At 36.7% G+C, this 21,092-nt stretch overlaps 1 protein-coding gene across 3 annotated transcripts in view; it reads right to left on the reverse strand.

The window, feature by feature from the left end:
- Positions 1–695: 695 nt before the first annotated feature.
- The window catches only part of UBE2E3 (ubiquitin conjugating enzyme E2 E3), an 85,302-nt gene continuing 64,905 nt past the window's right edge, over positions 696–21,092 (reverse strand). For all 3 annotated transcript variants that reach the window (XM_055308574.1, XM_055308575.1, XM_055308576.1), the window contains 3 exons: positions 6,498–6,630; positions 2,556–2,703; positions 696–1,335 (listed from right to left, as the gene is read on the reverse strand). In XM_055308574.1, the coding sequence (XP_055164549.1) occupies positions 1,238–1,335; positions 2,556–2,703; positions 6,498–6,630 (379 nt within the window). In that variant the 3' untranslated portion in view covers positions 696–1,237. The remainder of the gene's footprint in view (positions 1,336–2,555; positions 2,704–6,497; positions 6,631–21,092) is intronic.

The raw sequence follows: 21,092 nt of genomic DNA on the forward strand, positions 1-21,092 counted from the left end.
ATTTGATCATTGTAACCAAAAAGAAGCTGTAAAACCCTTAACACCAAAAGAAGCTGTAAAACCCTTAAAATTCCGTTATTTTTTCAAATGAGAAATAAATGTTGCATCTGCACAATAATCCAGAATTCTATTCTACCTTCAGGGCAGACAATGGTTTTTGTGTTCAACTCTGCCTCTAGGTATCTGCTGGCCAAGTGCCATAATAAGAATGGTAATGCACACCACACACCACGAAAACTCAAGACCACAATTAGAAGTAAAGTAAAAAATATACCAATGACACCAGAAGCACTACCAGATTAAAGTTATTTGACAATATGGTCTAATGGTGGATGGACATCACCAATCAGGAAACAAAATGTTCTGTAAGTTAATACCAGATGCCCGAATGAGTCACAATTTCGTATTATCTTTTGCTCAAATATCATCTTATCGACATAAAGCATTATGTGTTTTGAGATCAATGACTTAAAATCCAGTTTTACATACTTAAGCTCATTATATTCTCTCATTAGTACTTTAAGGAAAAGAAAACTCTACACATTTAACACGAATTCAAATGTTTTCAATTTAACAATTCATTTATTTGTACTGGTCCTTAATAGTCAATCTTCATATCCGCATTTTTATTTCATCAACAATCATCTCAGACACACCCTCTAACAAGGTTGACTTAAAATATTACGACAGGAAACTATGCCTTCAGGAGCATGTTTATTGTGTTTGAGATGATACATCAGGTGCTCTCTGAGCTACAAAGGGTAAAAGGAAATCCTCTCATTACAAACTGACAAAGGTAAAAGGTAAAACATTTTTCACAACAGCATGAACCACATACTCAGAAATAGATCTGGGTTTAATACAAATGACATAATTCCTAGTCATCTACAGCTACTTTTATAACTTCATACAGATAATGAATTAGGCTAAAATGCACTATAATATTTGGTAGACTTCAGGACCAGTATCCTTAGTACATCACAAAATACATTTTGATATCCCAAAGAAGCAAGACTTGCAAGTAGGCGTTTTAAACATAACTAATCTACAGCTACAAAGTTCTACTCTTGATAGCATTTACCTTTTTTGGGGAGTCTCCCAGTCTCCAAAGGATAAAAGCAGAGAGTAGAATCAGTATAACATATACACAGAAGTCCGTATTGTAAAGGCTATAAAGATTTGCAGCACAGTGGGAAGGGGCCTTCTGCTCCTTCACACCGCATACAAATTCTGTGAATTATGTGGCGTATCTCTTGGTCCACTGTCTGGCTATCCTGTCATGTTCTGCTCTGTTGGTCAAATACTGAGTGGCTATGCTTCCAACCAGAGGATCCGCTGGAAAGGCAGAAACAACAGTAAGAGATTAGATGGCGTCTTCAAGTTACAGCTTAACTAGTCTATTAAATCGAAACACTAATTTTTTAGGAGCACCTTGATATATAATGGCTGAATTTTCAAGACTAAAATGCTCAACATAAATATTCTAATATTCAAATTAGAAAAGCCCTTTTAACTAAAAAATGCATGTTGACTTAATAAATTTGAGTTTTTTTTTAAAAAAATGTGTGCCTTTAATACTAATATTCTTGGCATTTTATTCAGCTATGAAAGCATGCATGGTGATTATAGGTCTCCCTGCTTATGGATGTTTAAAACTGTAATTTTTAAATAAAAACCCAAATCTTGCAATAGAGTTTACAGCATTTCTATCTAGATATTATGCACATTCACAAGCATTTAAAATATTGTTATGCATATGTACATTTTTCCAGTGCCTTGCTCTTTCACTTAATATATCTTGAAGAACCTTCCCTATTAAGTCCATTTAGAGTGGTCTCACCACTCCTTATAATTCTGTTTTCTCTCTTGGGCTTAAGATATTAAAAAAAGCCTTTGGTGATTAGTCCAATATATAGAAAAGGTAATTCAGCTTCTTTAAAAAATGACCACTTAGTAAGGTAACATATGCAAAATCTCAGACCTAAACATCACTTTTCAAGTCAACTATACAGGTTACTATGTGGCAAGTATGCATCTCTTGAAAATGTTAGGAATTATGTATTAATGAGTTTATCTCTGAGGTTATATGTCATAATCTGGTCCAACTCATCAGCTATCATTTTAATATCCGTTATTACTACCCCTAAGACAACTAACTGTAATCCAAGAGAGAAAGGAGACTAAGAAGCCCTTCATTACTAAGTGGCTGCTTTAAAGCACATGGTAGCATGGAAGGTGCAAGAAAAGGAAACACTGGTGCCAGTCATTGCTTTATTCTTGTCAAACATGCTTTGTACAGCTACATTATTAAGAAAAAAAAATCCATCAGTGACAGAAAGAAAATAATTATAGGCAGCACACCATTAATAAACCAAAAGTTATTGTGAAACTTCTGGTCTATTCTAAATGAAATGGCATTGATAATTTCCTTGCAAAATGATTTACGCTGATCTTTCCACTAATAGCATTTACTTTCTCAAATCCACAGTTAAGCAACCACAAAAACACACTGGTTTCTGTAGCCCCACGGTATGTGTTAATAAAGATTTGCTTACCAGGGTTGCAATCTGTCAAAAGAGAACAAATCGACAGCAAAACCTTTGAAATAGTCAAAGCAGGACTCCAGTTGTCTTTAAGGATGTCCAGACAGATGACTCCCTGACTGTTGATGTTGCAATGATAGATTCTGGTGCGGAAAGTAACCTAAAGGCAGTTCCATTAAAAACAAAGAAAATGAATGCTCTATTACCAACTAAAACTCTCACCAGCAAAAGTGACAAGTAACACATCATAGATACTAAATAGAAAATAATTTAACTGAAGAGTTAATTAAATACCACGTTAGTGGTATTTGATGTTAAGTAACATCAAAAGTAAATGATTTTATTTGGGGCGCCTGGGTGGTTCAGTTGATTAAGCATCTTTCTTGGTCTCAGCTCAGGTCTTGATCTCAGGATAGTGAGGTCAAGCCCCACACTGGGCTCCACGATGGGCATGGAGCCTAATTAAAGAAAAAAAAAGTAGACGGTTTTATTTAACTAAACTGAAACCTTTTTTACCCAGCAGATAAGGAACTTCATCAATTTACACCAAAGTGAGTAGCTGATTTGGTTGCTTGGTTTATGCTAAATGAATGATACAATAATTCTATGTATGTATGACCATATATACCGTGCACACGTGTGCACATACAGCTCTCTGTGAAAAGCAAGTGAGAGAAAACAGCTTTAGTGCCAGAGGTAAGAAGGAACTTGTGAAGTTTTTTTTTTTTTTTTTTTTTTTTTACCATAAAACAAAAGTCACATTAGTTTCTTAGTAGAAAAGATCAGTATCAACTCAGCTAATGTCCTGTCATGTATCAGAAAATATTGGCCAAGGACTTAGAGGAAGGTTGATGAAATCACTTGTCTACTTTTCAGCCTTTCATTTCTGCTGCTGGTTCAGCGTCTTGTTAGACTAAGACAGTAAAACGAAACAAGCAAGGTCTTGAGGTAATGAATAAAGGAAACTAATACATCTGAGATATGTGGGGAAAAAAAGAATAAATCATAGGAACAAGTACTGGCAAGTTTTAAACACTCACCAACACTAACGGGGTGGCTAATTCTTAATATGGAGTAGCAGAGAAAAAAAGAAAAAGTTCCTGATGTTTCAGAACTAGCAGGATACTACATGATCTCCCAGATGGAGTCTAGAAAGAAAATATTAGAAGTTCTCAAAAGTATATTTCTGATAAGGATGCATAATTAAAAATAAGAAAATTTCAAAAAAAGAAAAAAAAAACAAAACAAAGAAACCAGTGGTCTAGCATTCAACTGAAAACATTCAATAAGAAAAAGGAAGAGACTGTAGCTCCAAAACCTCTGTGTAGTAGGGTACACATACTAGCTTTATAGCTCTTAAGATGTGGCTAGTTGAAGGGAGATGGGCTAAAAATGTACAATATATACCAGATTTCAAAGACACAGTATCAAAAAGTGTAAAATATCACATTAAGAATACTTACACTGGTTTCATATTCAAATGATGAGAATTTGGATGTACTAGATGTTATTAAAATTAATTTCACTTTTTCTACCCTTTTTAATGTAGCTCATAGAAAATTTAAAATAACACGTGTAGCTTGCCTTATTTTTGTCAGACACTTCTGCTCTAGATTATGGGAATAATATATGTTTAGATCACCGACAGCTGACTACTAAACAGACTGTGGTTTAAAAACACAATGCAGGGGATCCCTCGGTGGCGCAGCGGTTTAGCGCCTGCCTTTGGCCCAGGGCGCGATCCTGGAGACCCGGGATCGAATCCCACGTCGGGCTCCCGGTGCATGGAGCCTGCTTCTCCCTCTGCCTTCTCCCTCTGCCTGTGTCTCTGCCTCTCTCTCTCTGTGTGACTATCATAAATAAATTTAAAAAATTAAAAAAAAAACCACAATGCAATTAATACTTTGAATCCTTTAGGGATGCTTGGGTGGCTCAGTCCATTAAGCCCCGCCTTCAGCTCAGGTCGTGATCCCAGAGTCCTGGGATGGAGCTCCACATCTGGCTCCCTGTTCAGCAGGAAGTCTGCTTCTCTCTCTCCCTCTGCTTGCTCTTGCGTGCACATGCTCTCTCTCTCAAATAAATATATTTTCAAAAAATATTTTTAAAAATACTTTGAATCCTTTCAGCTGTTAATAATTGGTGAATGGAAGAGAATTAAATTTGTATTATCCCTCAAGAAGTTCAACACCTTATCTGAACCTCAAAAATAAGCAGAACTGTATAGAAATAATTATACCTAACACCAAGATAAGAGCAGAAGTATTCTTTCTTTTTCACGTGTCCAACCATAGATCTGGACAGTGGTTCATAACACTGTGTGAGAGATCTTGGGCAAAAGGAATGATTCAACATGGAAGGATTAGAAAATTAAAATACTAAGACTTCAGCAAAAAAAAAAAATTAATGCTAAATTAAAACATAATCACCATAGTAACCAAAACAACTGATAAATCATACACAGAACTATAGTTTGAAACTCTTGTTAGTCAATTTCTATTTTACATTAAAAGATGCTAAGAAAAATAGGAGTCTTTCTTTAACAAATCTTCCCTCACAAAAATAATTTTGTAAAAAATACATCTTGCAAACTTTTTCTAATTTTGCTGCCACATTAAAACCAATTTCAAGAAAAATGAGGCATCTGGAAAGAAGTATCACTATTTGCAAATACAGCCATGGCTATTTTGCTGTGGTTTTGTTTTCTGTAATATGGGAAACTTAACCAAAGAATGCAAAATTGAGCAGTTATGGACATATCAGCACTTAACGTGTCATTTTGAATGTGAATACAATTTGTAGTATTAATAACATAAGGGCTTTTTGTTCCTTTATTTGATCTAGCAAGATATACTCTACATACGTGAAAACATTCAATAAGACAGTCGTTTAAAGATCTTAAATTCTGATGGGATCACTGGTAACTCCAGTTGACAGTAAATACCTGTAGGTGATAGGGAGCTCTGCGTCTGTATTTTGAGGTAGATACCACTAGGTGGAACTGTTGTTACCTTATTAGATAATGGAGAAATAAGCTTGGGTTTCAAAAAAATACCTTTAATTTTTACTCTCTCTCAATCTCAACCCTATCCCCAACCCCACCTATGCATCCAGGTGAGTGCAGGCATTAAATTGCTACATGTATTTTAAATAGTGTAGGGAACATAAGGAACTATGTTGAAAGGAAAAACATTTCATCCTAGTTAGAGGCTTGATAACAACATACTTTTCCCCTGACATGTCAGAAGTCCCTGTAACTAAACCATAATTATGTTCAGGCTTAATACTGGCGGTTTTTACCTGTTTGCTTGACCACTTTATAATGAGAAGTGAGAGGAGGAAACTACTCAGGTAACTGTCATGTTTAAGATGTGAAAAATAATTGCCAATCCTCACAAGGCACAACTCAACCCTTCTGTTATCCATCCAGTTCATACTGAGAGCCAACTGAGGCCTAAGCTACCCAACCACCCTCATTCTCATTTCTACATTGTATCTACAGAGGGCACAAAGTAAGCTGATTAAATAATAGTAGTTTCCCTCTTCTTTGCTATGGTTTGCTAGTTTTTGCTGATCTGTAAGGGTAAGGTATTGAGCACAAAACTCAAGCTATTTAATTCTTATTTAATTCTGTTTACTTTTTACCCGCATATGTTTCTCAAAGAAGGTTCATAGGATATTTTCCCTTAAAACATAAATCTGAAATGCATCTGCTTTATTGGTATGCAAAGTAGCATATTTTTATTCGCAATTAACAAACCCTCTTTCCGCTGATTATAAAGCTATTTGTATAAGGCAGAAATCAATTTCTTTCAGTTTTAAAATCCTTGGTTACATGAGAGTTTCCGTATCACTTCATGAAAAGCAATGAAATGAAAATGACTACATAAATACACATTTAATCTCTAGCATTTCAGAGAAGGATAAATATTAAAGAATGGACATCTAGGTTCTTACCTTTGGTGGCTTAAATGGATAATCAGACGAAAAAGTGATATCCAGAAAAAACACACCACCTTCATATACAGAACCTGGTGGACCAAGTATAGTCGATCTCCATTCATAAATGTTATCTCCTTTAGGCCCAGCACTATTTAAAAGAAATTAAAGATCAATGTGTGTATCTGTAAGCAATGGATGTTAACATCTTAAACCAATTAGGTATTAAAGGTAAATTAGCAACCTAGAGCAATGAGATAAATATAAAAGAAATAAGCCCCAACGTGTACATACAAATGTATAAACTTATGTGCAAATATTTCAAATTTACAGAAAAACTGCAAGAATAAAGAATACCAGCATAACCTTACCCAGAATCTCCTTGTTAGCATTTGGCCCCATTAGCTGTTTCATCTTTCCCTCCTTCCCATGCTTTCTATGTCTGTCTGTGTATACACGCACACACCGACACCCAGTGCTTTTTTTTTTAAGCCATTTGAGAGTAAGCCTTTCCCCATACTTAAGTGTGCACATTAATCACAATAGGACTTTCAAGTAGAGTTAAAATAATTTAACTGTATCTTATTAATTCTATAAAACAAACCGAATTGTAAAGTCAGGTAAGTGATGTTATCAATAATCAAAGGTATGCTCTGAAAAATAGTTCATACAGAAAGGGTATAGAAAACTTGACGGTATAATCAAAATGTTGGCAGCATGCTTTAAATACCTATCTTTAAGGTAGGTACATCAACAATAAAATCTTACTATTTTGGCCTACGTAGGGAAAAATATTTTTTAAATAAATACTGTTTTATATGATTCAAGTATACACAGCATTGAAACTAATCACAATAATGGCTCACTGTTCTGTCATCACTTGAGAATCAGCTATATTCCCTAAGTGAATTTTTATTGTAACTAAAAACATAAAATTGAGTCCTAATTTTGTAAACAAACGAAAAAGGGTTTTAACCTGTTTCAAGAGCATTTCTTTTTCCAAGCAAATTTTTCCCTTGGTGACTTAAGATAATCATTATACAATTAAATTATAGTGTCAAAGACTTTTATGATATGGCCACTTCACTAAAATTGTTGCTAAACTATACATGTCACACCGTGGTAGTGGTAATAATAATAAAAAATACTAAAAACAACATTACTTAAGGTTTATTCCATCTTTACCACAAGCCAGGAATTGTTCAAAGCATAGTGCATAACTCATTTAATCCTCCCTACAAATCTGTGAAGTAGGTACTATTAGTACATTCCTATTTTTAGATGAGGAAACAAAGGTTCAGAGCGTTAAATAACTTTCCATATGTCCCATAGCCAAAAATGACTCAGACAGAACTTGGACAGTCTGTGAACTAGTCTGTACTGTCCTCAATGGTTTGCTATATATTTCCTCTTACTAATTTCAGTGCTGCTACATCTAATTTAATCTTCAAATTTTGCTAATGCTTATTTGTGTAAAAATTCAAGAGGTGCTGTTACTCAAACAAAACAACAGAAACAAAAACCCAAAACCAAACTTCCTCAGTGGTATTTCTCAGTTCTTACACAAATATGCTATGCTTCAAGGGATACACAAAAGTTGGGGATTACTATATTCTAATGAGTCGTATTATTTCAGACTGAAAAGAAACTGGTTGAAGCCGACCCCCCCACCCCCACCCTTTACAGTTGAAAAAACCAAGGCACAGAAAGTATATGATGCGTCTTAAATCCCCTTTGCCAGCTGGCAGAAGGACTGGGATTCCTACACGAAATTTGTACTGGTTCTTAAGTTTGCTTTCTTCTCATTTATGCTGTTTTGCTACAGGACAAATGATATGTTTATTACAGCAGAATATTAAATGTGACTTTCCTTGTTGTCTCAGGAAGACTGAGGAAGGCCCCAGCTTATGGTAGTAGGATTCCTTTACTGTTCCAAGAATACTGAGCCTAAGGCGGGTGAGGGCTACAATTCAGCCCTTGTGTTGGCGGCCTCGTTTGGAATAAGGAGCCCCTTTCCTTTTCACAAAGGTGTCAACTGCACATCAAGGCATTCTTGGTGGCGGGTGTGGGGGAAGAGATGTTGGATGCAAGAGCTGACTCCACCCAAATTCAAGCAAAGCATTTTACAGGCTAGCATCTGACCTGCCACTGAGGCTTCACAGCTGAGTAGAAAATGAGTGATAAATGCTAACAATCTCCAGACAGGTGCTATTCATAGCTTTTCACTAGTTTGCATTCTCTCTCTCTCTGACACTAGCAGTTCCACATGCCATCCTAGATCATTTGTTTTTCCCCTCTCTGTTGAATCATATTCATAAGAGTATCACAAATACCATTTCCCCAATCTTTATTAAAAAACAGGTCTCTATTACTCTACCCCTTCCAGGCCCCATGTCAATGATTTCTTAACAGGCTTTTACTCCTCATCACTACTCTGAAACAGCATTCATCAAAGGTCACCAGTGACCTCATCACTAGACCCAATGCTTATTTCTCAATCTTCGTCTTATGTGACTGACCCAGCAACACTGGACACAGATCACTTCTTCCTCCTTGATAGAACACTGTTTTGTTGCCAGAGTAACAAACTTCCTGGTTTTCTTCCTAACTTTTCTGGTCCTGCCTTCTCAACCACTAGTGCTGCTCCTTATCTCCCTAACCTATCAATATAGCCAGTCCTCCAGAACTCAGACCTCGGACCTCTTCTCTTTTCTACTCACATCCACTCATTTGCTGATCTCATGCATTTTTAGGGCTTCCAACAGCACCAGTAGGCTCTTAATTCTGAAATCTGTATCTCCAGCCTAGATTTTTTATCCTGAATTTCAGAGGTATACAACTAAATGCTTACTGAACAGTCTTTGTTTTGAAATCTAATGTCTTGAATCTAATAACTTTGAAAAGTGCCTCATATTTTAACAAGCCCCAACCTAAGTTCCTGAACTCCTCCTACAATCTTCCCTATTTCAGTTAATGCCATTCTTCATTCTTGCAAAAGCAGAGACCTCGTCTTTGACAACACTACCACACATCCAGGTATGCTGACAAATTCTGTTGATTTTATCTTCGAAACAAACTGAAAATTCTATTATTTCTCCCAACTCCTACCATCTTGACTTTGATTCAAAACACTAGAATTCTCTCCTGGTTAGTTACAACAGCCTCTCTCCTTCCACCTTTGAGCCTACTCCTACCATGGGAGTCTATTTGCAAGTGACAATTAGGCAAAGATAGAAAGTAAATCAGATCAACCAAGTCTGGCCAAAACTTTCCAAAGGCATACCCTCCTATTCTGTGTTAAAGTCTTATGACCTACGAGGCACTGTATAATTTACTGCCACCACCACTACCTTCATCCTTTTTATCTGTTCCTGTCTTCCTTGTTCAACTGGCTGTAGCAACCGGTTTCTCCAACACACAATGTACACTTCCACCTCAGGGCTTCTGCACAGATGGAGCTCTGCCTGGAATGTTGTTCTTCACGATGGCAACATGGTTCAGGTTCATCACCTTCTATAGGTCTTGACTGAAAAGTCACCTTTTCAGTGAGGCCTTTCCTGGCCACTCTATCAAAAAATGTCACACATCATCTCCACACAATTTATGTATTCCTTTCTATTTTTTTCTCCATAGCATTTAAAACTCTCTAACATATTATATAGTTTACCTATTTATATTACCGTTTGTCTGTCTCACTAGAATGTAGGCTCCACAAGGTTATAAAATATAGACTGGACTCTATAACTTACAGTGGATTGTGCCCTGAAAATTAGAAATATTTTAGTAACTCAAAATGGCTAAGGAGCTGTGGCACCTGCCCAATGTGAGAGGAAAGGAAGATCTCACAGAGCAAGTGTAACAGCAGGGGAAAGGGAGGGGAGGGGAGGGGAAGGAAAGAGAACATCTTCTTGTATTACCTTCATAAAAGGTTCATTTACTTAATTTACTTCACCGATACGGCAAAAGTAAAATTTATTCTAGTTCTGAGTCAAATTATGAGAAAGCAGAGACAAAATTAACAGGACCTTTGTTACTGAATCCTCAATATGCAAATACAAAAAAAAATCAATTATTACATTCCATAATGGAGTACGCAATTTGTGGCTTAAAGGTTACTAAGAGGATGAGAAGTACCTCTATTCTATTGTTTTTCACCCTACAAACATTCATCCCTCCTTCTAATACCATGTTTCCCATAAGCTATATGTTCTACACAAAACAACAGAAGTAAAAAGCAGGTAGAAAGTTTAGGTAGAGTGACAAACTTACCCTAAAAATTCTGTTACTAGCTGCTCTTATTAACAAGTGACATAACTTTATTTTCTTTTTTAAAGATTTTTTTTTAATTCATGAGAGACTCAGAGAGAGAGAGAGAGAGAGAGAGAGAGAGAGAGAAGCAGAGAGGCAGAGAGAGAAGCAGGCCCCATGCAGGGAGCCCGATACAAAACTGGATCCCAGGACTCCAGAATCATGCCCTGAGCCAGAAGGCAGACGCTTAACTGCTGAGCCACCCAGGCGTCCCCAAGTGACATAACTTTAAACACTGCAACATGAGGATTGATATATTAGCAAAACCCATTTTCTCATTGCTTGAATATTAATTCAACAATTACTATTACTGCAAGGGTCATAAACACTATACTTTCCCAGCACTGGAAAGATTCCTTGTACAAAATTTCAAATGCTCAATTTAATAGTGACTCATTTTACAAATAAGCATTATTTTTACACAATGATTTTATGCACACAACTTTTTAATCCTGTACCAAACTAAATGCAAATATTTATACTAAAATTCTATGTGCTTTTTATCCCTATGGCAAAAAGTCTTATCTTAAAAATGAGATGAACTAAGTTCAAAGAGAAAATGATATAACAATGACTTAACACAAAACATAACTGAAAACTGTGGTATACAAGCAAGTGTCCCATTTTAAATTATGAAAATATTAAAATAACTATTCCTATGTATACTGTGTACACATAGTGTAGGATGCTTTTGAAATGGAAAAAAAAAAAAAAACCTTTACTAACACAAAGTTCCTATTGAAGCATGGGTTACATAATGGAAGAGCCTGAATTAAGATGCCATATTGGTTTAACTGAATTTTAAAGCACTATATAGTAATATGAAATCTATTAAAAATACAAATAAAATCAAAATAGAACTAAATACAGGGAGAGACACTCTATGTTCATGGGTAAGATGACTCAAGTGTCAAGATGTCAGTTCTTCACAACTTCATCTATACGTTCAATACAATCCTAATCAAAATCCCACCAGGTTGTTTTGTGGATACCAACAAACTGATGATAGAGTTTATACGGAGAGGCAAAAGAATAGCTGACACAATACTGAAGGAGAACCAAGTCAGACACTACCCAACTTCAAGGCTTAGTATAAAAGCAGAAGTAATCAAGTTAGTGTGGCATGGACAAAAGAAGTGAAAAACAGATCAATGGAAGAGAATAGAGAGCCCAGAAATAGACCCACATAAATAAAGTCAAGTGACCTTTGACAAAGGAGCAAACAAAATAGAATAGAGCAAAGATAAAGACAGTCTTCTCAAGAAATGGCACTGAAGAACACCTGGACATCCACATGTAAAAAAAAATAAAATTTAGATAAAGGCCTTTTACCTTTCACAAACATTAACTCAAAATAGACCACAGAACTACTATAAAATGTGAAACTATAAAACTCCTAGAAGAGAACATAGGGAAAAACCTAGGTGACCTTGGGTATGGCAGTAACTTTTTAGATAAAACAGCAAAGGCACAGTCCATGGGGCAAAAAAAAATGGTAAGCTGGACTTATTAAAATTAAACTCTTCTCTGCAAAAGACAATGACAAGAGAATGAAAGAGAAGTCAAACCTGGGAGAAAAATATATGCTAAAGACCTATCTGATAAAAGACTGTTACCCAGGATATACAAAGAACTCTTAAAATTCAACAATAAAAAAATATGAACCCAATTAAAAAAATAGGCAAAACATCTCTACAGAAACCTCACCAAAGTATATATATACATGGCAAATAAATATATGAAAAGAGGTTCAACATCATACGGTGTTATGAACTGAATGCTTGCGTCCCCCCCCCCCCAAACGCATGTTGAAACCCTAACCCCCAGTATTAGGAGGGAAGCTATTGAGGTTAGGAGCCTGTGGGCTTCTTGAATGGAATTAGTGCCCTTGTAAAAAAAAAAAAAGAGCCCCGGAACTCTCTGTCCCTTCTGCTATGGAAGGACACAGCAAGAAGACCAGACGCCAAATCTTAGACTTCCAAGCCTCCACAACTGTGAGAAATAAATTTCTGTTGCTTGTAAGCCACCAAGTCTACGGTATTAGGGACATGTTATTAGACAACTGCAAATTAAACCAACAACGAGATACCGCTACATACCTATTAGAATGGCCAACATCTAAAACTCTGACCACAATAAATTCTGGCAAGGATGTGCAGGAACCTCCATTCATTTGCTGGGAGGAATGCAAGATGGTGCAGCCACTTTGGCAGACAGTTTGACAGCATCTTAACTAAACATATTCTTAACATACAATCCAGCAATTGTGTTCCTTGGTATTTAATGAACTGAAAGCTTATGTCCACACAAAACCTGCACACAGATGTTTATCGCAGCTTTATTCGGAACGATCTAAACCTGAAGTAACCAAAATGTCCTTCAGTAGGTGAGAGGGTAAACTGTGGTACATCCAGACAATGGATGGAACATTATTTGATGCTCAAAAGAAATGAGCTATCGAGCCATGAAAAAACACGGAAAAAATGTAAATGCGTATTACTAAATGGAAGCAGCCAATGTGAAAAGGCTACATATTGTATGATTCCAACCATATGACCCTCTGGAAGAGGCAAAGCCATGAAGATAGTAAAAAGATCAGTGGTTGCCAGGGTTTAGTGGGAAGAGAAGATGAACAGGCAAAGTACAGAGCGCCTTCAGGACAGTATTAACTATTCTGTAGGAGACTACAATGCTGACGCGTCATTATACGTTGTCAAAACCCAGACTGCAGAACACTAGGAGTGCACCCTAAGGTAAACTATGAACTTTGATCAATAACGTACCAAATGTAGGTTCATCAACTGTAACTAAAGTGCCACTGCGGCACAGGATGTTTGCAGTGCGTATGCTGTGCAGTGTGGAGACAGCAGGTATATGCGAACTCTGTACTTTCTGGTCAATTTTGCTGTGAAACTAAAACTGCTATTAAAGTTTATTAATTTAAAACATACAAATAAAGTTTACAAAGGGATGCTTTCCAAAAATTTGTCTTAAAATCATGTCCTTAGGGACTTGAAACACATTTGAACTACAGTAAGATAAATGGTGATTTCAATGCTGGCTCACAAAGTCTATTTAAACCCTTTCCTCCCTAGCTTTAAATGAAGTGCTATGGGCAGCCTGGGTGGCTCAGCGATTTAAGCATCGCTTTCAGTCCAGGGCCTGATCCTGGAGACCCAGGATCGAGTCCCACGTCAGGCTCCCTGCATGGAGCCTGCTTCTGTCTCTGCCTCTTTCTCTCTCTCTCATGAATAAATAAATAAAATCTTTAAAAATAAATAAATAAATAAATGAAGTGCTATGTATCTGCAGATTCCTGATTTTTCTCTTACTAATGGAGGCATCACGAATACCCATCCTCAACTACAAACTGCTTTCTCTCCCATGTTCTATCTTCTTCCATGGAACACAGGAAGAGGGATAAAGGTAATAGTAGTTATCAATGAGTTGTTCATATAAACAGGGTCATCAGTGGTATTGAGGGCTTTAGAACATCCTCAGCATGTAGAAAAAAACTACACTAAGTACCTCAAGTGCTAAATGGTTATGTATGAACCAACTGGAAACCTAAGCAACCTTGTGTTGGGAAAATGTGTCCTAACTTGTAAAAGCAGCTGCAGCAACAAAATCATTGAGTACTTGTATGTTGCCAAGAGTCAAGATGTTAAATGTTATCTATCTCATTTAATCCTCACAGTGATACTATGGGATAGATACTTTTAACTACCCCAGCTTCACAGCAGCTCAGCTGCTTCCCCTAAAATCTTCTGGCTAGCATAGCAGTAGGAAGGCAGACACAAGGAGTCTACCTAAAGAAAGTTATATATAAGCTTAACCACATCTCTAGATTTCTTTCCCAAATTTAGGCAATTTTTTAAAAATTTTATTTACTTATTAGTGAGAGAGAGGAATCATGACAGAGAGATCACAAGAAGTGGGGAGGGACAGAGGAAGCAGCAAACTCCCCGCTTGAGCAAGGAGCCGGATGCAGGATTTGATTCTAGGACCCTGGGTCATGACCTGAGCTGAAGAGCCAGATGCTTAACTGACTGAGCCACCCAAGTGTCCTAGGCAATTTAAGTAAACAGGTGCTACTCCTGAGTGTTTTGGAAATAGATTTCTCTAGTTTAAATATAATTAGAAGTTCACGACTTACTAGAGAGAGATAAAAGACAATGGGAGAGGGGAGATAGCTTTAAGAAACAATATAAGGAAATAATCCTACTAACTAAAAAGACAGACCTAGCTATCTGCTAGCAGATCACAAAATTATCTTCCTATTCCCCTCTCCCAGAATGACCTCTTTCTAAGTCTTCTGGAAAATGATGGCATTTATTGCTTATTAATCCATACCCTACACTGTGTTGAGCGTATGATTTCACTCTGTATCTGAAAAATGTATTTGAGCTTTTATAATACGCAAGGTATAGTACTTTGCATACTTTCCATAGTAGATTCAATGGAGAAAATAGAAATAAATTCAATCATTCACTAAAGACTTAAGTGTCTACTATTTTGAGCTGGGCATCTATGCTGGAAACTGAAGATATAATGGACATTGCCTTCAGACAGATCACCATCTAGCCGGGGGTGGGGGATATAAATATTAAATAAATGCACACACACTAAAAGCAAAATAGAAAATTTGCTACAAAGGAGAGTTATACCATGCTCAGTTCTAGGGGAATGTGACCTAGTTATGAAGACCAGGGAAGTTTCCCAAAGGAAGCAATGCTTGAGATGATATTTGAAACACCCAATGGGAGTTAACTAGGAAAAGGTAAAAGGGAAGGGCCAAGCCCTGGAAGACTGAATAGCATATGCAAATGCCCTGAGGCAGTAAGGAGCAAAGCTGAGTAGCAGGAACTGGAAATTAGGTCAATGTGGCAGGAACAAAAAGAACAAGGGAGAGTGGAGTGAGAGATAACTAAAGAGGGAAATAGTAATGAATGTCCTTGTAGGATCTTGTCGGGCTATTAAAGATATTTGGCTTCATCCTAAAAGCAACAGAAAGTCAATAAATAATTAAGTGGGAGGCGAGGGTGTCATACTAATATTTATATTTTGGAAAGCTTCCCCAGATTGATGTGTGGAGAATGGTCTGGAAGACGACCAGAGGGGGCTGTGAGTGGACTATTGTGGTAATCCAGGTGAAAACGGTAGGCTGGACTCAAGCAATATTAGAGACAAAGAGAACAGGATAGATTTGAGAGGGACTTAGGAAATAAAACTCAACCAAAGTTATGTTTTTAGCACCATGAGAAGGGCTATCAAGAATAGCTCATAGTTTTCTGGAGTATACAACTGAAATGGATATAGATGCCATTTACTAAGATAGGGACACTGAAAAAGGAGCTGATTTTGGATGTACTAGGATTAAGATGTCTTCTAGATAGACAAGAACTGATATGTCAAGGAGATATATATGGACACCTCAAATTTGGGCCTGGGCTCTGTGTGTGTGTGTGTGTGTGTATTTGTGAATCCTTAGTATTTAGGTGGGAATTACGGTCCTGCAGGTGGGATGGGCCAAACTGGGATAAGGGACACCTGGGATGAGAGAATCATATAGAAGTCATGAAAAGGCGGACCTGCAGCAGCGTATAAGAGAAGGACCGAGAAAGTAAATGGAAGCAAAGCAGAGGAGAAATGAAGTACATGAAGAGATATAAGAGAAGCTGGGTTTGAAAAGGGTGTTAGAAAAATTAAGGAGGAGTTCACCTGGTAAAGAGGTGGGGATCATAAACAACTCACAACGAGGAAAATAAAAAATGTAATCTACAAAGATCTCCAAGATATATGTTTGAAAAAAAAAAAAAGAAGAAGAAGGCGGCACAGAGCAGTGGATGTCAACGATTCTATTACAGAGTAAACTACAAAAGCTATGTGCATGTGTATACTGGCAAAAGGAACCAACTCTTTCCGGGAAGATACACAAGAAAATGCTAATAGTGGTTCGCTCCAAGAAGGATCTGATGTTTTGGGATAGAAAGGAACCTAATTCTCCCTGTTTATTCTTTTCTATTCTGAATTAATTACTTGTCCAAAAATGGTTTTTTCTAACTTTTTTTAATTTAAAAAAATAAGGGGGAAAATCCCAGTGAGTTTTCTATCACTGAAACACTATGATTACCGAAGAAAATCTAAACCATAGAGGATTTTAATGATGCACAGTTTATATGATATATTTTGTTATCCTCAATCCTAAAACTGGAGAATTCTGGTGTCAGAGATTCCCTAACTCTGAAATAAGAGAGATTTAATAAGAGCTTTGAGATATGTTAGCTAGAACTACTCAGACTTTCTCAGGTACCTTCCCTTACCCCATTCTTTACAAACTGTAAAACTAAAGGCTCATTAAAATTTAAGCCATTCTGTCAATATACTGTAAATCGGTATTACACATCAACCACATTTTACAGGATCATCTCCTTTTTAGTTTCCACCTTATACTTTGAGACAGACTTTGAGTAAAATACAACTAACAAGCTGATATATATGCCAAGCTCTACTCTAGTTTATCATAAAGTTTGAATTAAGCACAGACTCTTAAAAGTACCTGTTTGTTCACTAGTTTTTCTATGCGTTTTGGTCTGACACTTGATATGAGGGCTAAGTATGCAAACACTTCTACCAGGAAATGTTTGTCTTATGAGCTGCAATTTTTGTTCAAACCTTAATAATGTCCACACGGAATCCCTGACCTGAAAAAAGACTTTCAAAATTCAATAAATCTATTTCCTACTTATGTTTTGCTTTACAGAAGTTCTTTCTCCTCGGTGGATAATGTAATTATAAAGCTTAATAACATAGGTAGTGCATATAGACATACAACAGTGAGGTACTCCCAAAACTCAGAGTTAATGATTCATTCTTGTAACATTTCCTGAGTACCCACTATGTGCTGGGCACTGTGAGGTACTGAAAACAGAGTGATGAACAGAACAGATATGTCTGCCTTCAAAGAGAATATGCAAATAAGTGAACAAACAACACAAAATTATTAATATGGAATAACACTGGATAAATGCAAAGTCACTTAAACAGAATATCTACCAGGAAAACAGTATTTAACATCCTGAGCCTTTGTCTTTTTTTTTTGTCCTGACACATCGAAAGCCTGGGCTATACTCCTAGCAGGGAGCACTGGATCACTCAAGTAATAAGGGGAAAGGGACGGGAAGGAATAATGTGGAGAAATCTTCCAGGTGATTTTAATAAGCAACCCCCCCTTAAGAACTACTGAATTCACTGATGGCATTACTACATCTAAAACCAGAGATCATAACCCTGGCTGCCCATGGAGCTTTAAAAATTACTGATTTCTAGGCCCTAACTAGGAGACTCATTTAATCAGCACAAGTGTGATCCAAGATTGCAGAGGCTTAAAAACTCTCAGGTGCAGTCAAGATTCAAAGCAACTGGGGAAAAAAAAAGAGATCTCACATACAGGAAGACTGGGAAATGACAGAATGGAAACATGAGAAAATATTCCAATTCTCAGATATGACAAAACTACCTGGGCTCTGTAAATGTTACTCCTACTGGATAGACAGATGTAAGAGACTATAATAACTTTTTTGCCAAAACTCATCATCATCTTCGGAGTACACTGAATTTACTAAGGTACTGCTGCTCTGTTAGGCTCAGCCAGGTTCATGCCAGCCTCCATGGACAACCTCCCTATCACCATCTCAAAAGAGTTGCAATGATAACCCTCAGAATACAACAACTTTTCAAAACATTGGTCAAATGAGGAAAGGTCTCAAAAATATTCTACTCACATAATGCACAATTACTTTTGCCCATGTTTGTCATTAAAAAGTAAAATGCTGTTATCACAGTTTACAATCCTTGCTCTTTCTACTCTAAGTTTGTCAATTCCCTTCCTTTCTGCTTATAAAGCAGAAACAGACTTAAAAGCATAAACACAAATAGAGCTTTCAGAAAGAGGTAAAATCTTATTTTAAAATTTTACTTAAACATTTATTAAATTCTATCACTTTATGTTCAACATTTAGAAAATTCTACATAATGGGAAAATATATTAATTATATGTAATATATAATTATTAAGTCTAGAACACTTACCAGTAACATCACTAGTACTATATGACCATTGTGCTATAAAATACTTGTTTTATTTTTTTAAAGATTGATTGATTGATTTATGATAGACACAGAGAGAGAAAGAGAGAGAGAGGCAGAGACACAGGCCGAGGGAAAAGCAGGCTCCATGCCGGGAGCCCGACGTGGGACTCGATCCCAGGACTCCAGGATCACACCCTGGGTCAAAGGCAGGCGCCAAACCGCTGAGCCACCCAGGGATCCCCTATAAAATACTTTTAAACAGCACTAAACTGTTTGAGGCCTCTAACAGCCATTCAAGGACTTTAGTAATACCTTACCATCTAAGAGAATATTATTAGAAAAGCCAAGATTCGCGAAGAAGATCAACAATATATTAATCTACATGACATAAAACAGTTCTTTGGTATAACAGTGGAATATTGAGATTGGGTCAGAAATTTGAAATTACAAAAGGAGTCGCTATATAGTAAGCTAAAACCAAATATTCTTTAAGGATAGGCCTTACAGCCTTTCAGAAAATAGAAGGTCACATTTTCTGTAAGGCCTAATATAAACCCACACTGTATATCATCTCCAGCCTTCTCTACCACCTTGAAAGATCCTTTTCTCCACTTCTGTCTCATATTACCTGGGCTTTCCCTGAAGTTCAGTCCTGAGTTCCCCACTTTTTGCTCTGTCAATGCCACAGATATCATTACCCATACTATATGTACTTATAGCTTAGAAATATCCTATTTCATATAAACAACAGTTTCCAAATCTTCAGTTGTACCATTATATACACATTTATCACTCTGCTTCTTCTAGTACTACTTTACTTGTCTAATTGTCACTTAAAACCCACGAAGTCAAAATAATCTTCAACGCAAACCTGGCCCTTCTGGCTCTTCTAAAGTCCACAAATTGTAGTATTTGATGGCAAAAGGGTGGGACAGACAGTCATGCTTATACACTGCTGGTGACAGAAGAAATACAACTTTTTAAAGGTTCCTTAGCCACATGTGTCAAAACCCATTTGGTAAGTAATCCCACCCCTAAGAAAATGTCCTAAGAAAATAAATACAAATGTGATTACAAATTTTTCTGTAAGGAAGCTGAAAGAAATACACCAGTAATGAGACTCAAATTTTTTCATTGTCCAACAAAAAAAGTAATAGTTAAATCATGTCTGGTTTTCAGTGAACTACGATGTAGCCACTAAATATCAAGTTTTGAAGGCTATTTAATGGAATGGAAATATATGGAAAATATGGTGGAAAAATATGATGGATTAAAGCGAGAAAAGTCACAACATTGTATACCAGTAGTAATCTAACTGTGTAAAATATGTATATGGATAAAAACATAAACTGTGGTTGTATCTACAGTGAGCTAGTCAATTTTATTATGTATTTTTCTGCCTTTGTGTCTTAACCAGATGTTTATGATAATTATACTTTTATAATCAGAAAAAAAGGGGTTTTTAAATGGCACTTTCATTTATCATTCCAGTTGTACAGACATGAAACTTCAATTTTAAGCCTCCTTCCTCACCAGGACCAATGTTTCAGGAATTCCTTTCATGCGATCTTTCTTCTATGGCAAGAATGGAAGTAGCAAACTACTCGAAAGGCATGGAAGTCCTTTAGAATCCTTGAAAAATTCCTTAAGTCTTTTTGTTTATACCGTATCTTCTACCTCCCTGAACACTCCTGCTTCTCTCAATACTCTTTATCTGAATTCATTGATAAACAGAAGGCCTTCCAGGACTCTACAAGACTCCTCCCTCTTTTTGAACTTACTGAGCACACTCTGCTGTTTGGCTTTCGGTTAGGGCACACTGACGGAAGGCCAGCCAGAAGAAGAGCCCGGTGGTGGCTTGAGGTCAGGGCAAAAAAACATGAAACATGTAAACAACCCCTGAAGGCACAGAATAGTAACATGTTTCAAAATAACAGCCTTGAGTTAAAAGAAAAGACTGAGTGAGGTTCAGCACATACTCTGTTTCCTAAGATGGGAAAACATTAATTTTCCAACATCTGTAAAACGTATTTTAGAAAGTGCTTGAAAATTAATGTGTTAGGGCCAAAGAAACAGGACAACTGCATTCAGTGTGGTATCCTTGAATAGACCCTGGAATCAAAAGAGAGCATTAATGAAAAAATGTTAAATATGAATAAAGCCTGGAATTAACAGTAACCTACCAATATTAATTTCTAAGTATCTAATATTAATT

Source organism: Nyctereutes procyonoides, unplaced genomic scaffold (assembly GCF_905146905.1).
Source record: "Nyctereutes procyonoides isolate TBG_1078 unplaced genomic scaffold, NYPRO_anot_genome, whole genome shotgun sequence".
Lineage (NCBI taxonomy): Eukaryota > Metazoa > Chordata > Mammalia > Carnivora > Canidae > Nyctereutes > Nyctereutes procyonoides.